The 3,004-nt window shown below is 59.0% G+C and overlaps 1 protein-coding gene across 1 annotated transcript in view; it reads left to right on the plus strand.

The window, feature by feature from the left end:
• The first annotated feature begins 214 nt into the window (after nucleotides 1-214).
• Nucleotides 215-3,004, plus strand: part of LOC101664502 (plasmalemma vesicle associated protein) — a 15,792-nt gene continuing 13,002 nt past the window's right edge. The window contains exon 1 of the mRNA XM_004698127.2: nucleotides 215-609. Coding sequence (XP_004698184.2) covers nucleotides 229-609 — 381 coding nt within the window. The 5' untranslated portion in view covers nucleotides 215-228. The remainder of the gene's footprint in view (nucleotides 610-3,004) is intronic.

Raw genomic sequence — 3,004 nt, forward strand, 5'->3', positions numbered from 1 at the left:
TCCCAGAACAAGGGCCGGACAGGGAACTGAGACTCCTGGAGGCGCCTCCGTGCTGGCCCAGCTGCGCCTGGGCCCCCCCCACAGCCCGAGTGGGAGTGTTGTGATAACCCACAGCCCCCATTTCCTCCTGGCCAGGAAGGAGCCAGGCAGAGGAAGTATTAAAAGGAGTAATATAAACACTCCCCGTGGGGCGCTGTCCAGAGCGGAGCGGGCAGCCGAAGGGTGCACATGGGCCTAGCGATGGATCGCGGGGCGCCCTACTCGCGGGCGCTGCATAAGGCGGGCGGCTCGGAGCGAGGCTGCTGGTACTACATGCGTTACTTCTTCCTCTTCGTCTCCCTCATCCAGTTCCTCATCATCCTGGGCCTGGTGCTCTTCATGGTCTACGGCAACGTGCACGGCGGCACCGAGTCCAACCTGCAGGCCACCGAGCGCCGCGCCGACGGCCTCTACGGCCAGGTCGTGGGGCTGTCGGCCACCCGCGCCAACCTGACCAAGGAACTCAACCTCACGGCCCGCGCCAAGGAAGCCATCATGCAGATGCTGCTGGGCGCCCGCCGCGACCTGGACCGCATCAACGCCAGCTTCCGACAGTGCCAGGCAGAGCGGGTGAGTCCTGTGCGGCTGGCCGCCCTGTGGGGCTCCCTGGGTCCTCCTCTGGGACGAGGGGAGGCTCTCAGACCAGGCGCTCACCTGCGGAGCCCGGAGCCCGTGTGGATTAAGAGGGGGAGCTTTTCCCATCTGGGGGGGAGGTGGGAGTTGGGTGGTGGGCGTCATCGTGGGCGTTGGGGCAGGGCTCACAGCGCCAAGTCCCTGCTTTCCACGCAACAAGGTGTGCACACCCGGTTCATCCCCGTAGTTGCCGCGACAAGATTTATTTCGCTCCATTTCAGTAGGAGGGTAAGTATCTCCCACGCCCCGGTGGCGTAGTGGGTTACACTTTGGGCTGCTGACAGAAAGGTCAGTGTTTTAAAACCACCCTCTCCCGGGGCGGGGATCATGAGGCGTTCTACTTCAGTAAAGAGTTCCCGTCTAGGAAACCCACAGGGGCAGTTCTACTCTGTCCTGTGGGGTCCCTGTGAGTCCAAATGGACTCGCTGGCAGTGAGGTTGGCTTTTCGTGATTCATATTAATGTTCCTATTCGTAGTAACGTCCCTGGCAGTGGAGGTGGGGGGTGTGCAGGGAAGAATGGCTCCTTGCCCGAAGTCCGTTTAGAGGGGCATCTTGGGAACTGGCAGCACAAAGTCTGTGGCACACAGGTGTAGAGAGCCCAGCGGAGCCGCACTTTTCCCACCCCACCCCACCACGCCCCCTCCCACCTGCTTACACTAGGTACAAATCGACTTTGTTGTTGTTACGACTTGTACCGAGGGCACTCCAGCTCACAGTCCCCCACGCTGGCCTCTGCTGCTTTGGAAGCAGGTCTTGGCGTAAAGGAAAAGGCTCACGGCTTTGGGTCTTGGTCGGTGGTAATAACTGTAACCAAGCCCTGGCTGCCGAGGTGATGCTAGCCCAGGGTGTCCCGTGAGTGTCAGAGTAGAACACGTCTGGTTTTTTAGAACTCGTTTGCCAGGACTTTCTTGCAAGGCACCACGAATAAATAGCCACCCAGGGACTCCCAGCTTCACGACAGCGTGAACCATGGAGTCCACTCTGCTCCCTGGAGACCCTAGAGGACCCCGGAGACCTGTCCCCTTGGGCGCCCGAGGGGGTCATCGTCAAGGAGCTGATCACCAAGTCTTTTCAACCACTAATCTCTCAGCAGGGGGGCTCCTCAGAGTTACTGTAACACACACACACACACACACACACACACACGGATCCCTGCCACTGAGTGGATTCTGACTCACAGCGACTATAGGACAGGGTAGAACTGCCCCTGTGGGTTTCCCAGGTTGAACATCTCTATGAAATCAGAAAGCCTCATCTTCCTCCTACAGAGAGTCTGGTAGATTTGAACGGCTGACCTTGCGGTGAATAGCCCACCCCCTAACCTACGACACCAGCTAGGCTCCTTCGTAATAACTATAAATGGCTCTTATTGACCCTGCTTTATGAATGTTACCACGGAGATAGTGCTCGGAGGGAGGATTGTTAAACCATTTGGAAGACAGGGAAATGCAGGCCTGGGGAGGGAGGAGGAAGTTTAGGGGTGGGGCAGAAGGGAACGGAAAGTCCTGTCACCTCCTTGTGCCCCCAGCTCATTCCAAACATACTTGACAGTGGCCTCTGGGAAGGGCCTCACCCTGAGATAGGGAGAGATGGTCAGGGGAGGGGGCCTTAGGCACGTCCCCGCAGGCTGGGGCTGGAACCTGGCTGAAGGGAGGGGATGTTCCCTGGGGGCGGTGGAGGTTCCTCTAATAAGAAGACAGGAGTGGTGGGGACCTCAGATGCTCAAAGCAGGAGCTGTCTTCCAGCGGAGGCTCTCTGAAAGCCCCCTGTCTCCTCCCTCAGCCCCGCAGAGCAGGGCCCATCTACCCCCACAGACTTGGCAGGGGTAGTTCTACTCTGTCTGGTGAGTTGGAGTCGACTCAGGACAAGGAAATGAGTGAGTGGAGAATCACAGCCTCGTTTTCCTCTTCAAATTGACAAACTCCTGGGACCCTTGACATGCTGAGCTGCCCCAGCCTAGCATCCCTCCCCCAAGCCACAGCACCCTGACCCCTGGTCCCTGACCTTAAAAATCCAGTTGCTGTGGAGCCAACCAAACCCACGGGGACCCCGGGTGTCTCTGAGTAGAGCCGGGCTCCAGAGGGGGCCCCCAGGCTGAGTTTTCCGAAGCCCACCGCCAGGTCTCTCTTAGGAGGCACTTCTGGGTGCACTCCACCCTGGAGCCTTCCAGGCAGTCATGGGGCACACTCACCCTGTGTACCATCCAGGTCCCACGGGGGGCTCGGATCACAGCGCGTCCAAATTTGGGTCTCTCCCCAGTCCTGACTGTACTAATAAAATGACGTTGCTTGCATTTCCTGAAATTTGGGCCACCCCCTTCCTCCCTCCCCC

This window comes from Echinops telfairi, unplaced genomic scaffold (assembly GCF_000313985.2).
Source record: "Echinops telfairi isolate 266 unplaced genomic scaffold, ASM31398v2 ScPeMD7_7457;HRSCAF=8495, whole genome shotgun sequence".
Taxonomy (NCBI): domain Eukaryota; kingdom Metazoa; phylum Chordata; class Mammalia; order Afrosoricida; family Tenrecidae; genus Echinops; species Echinops telfairi.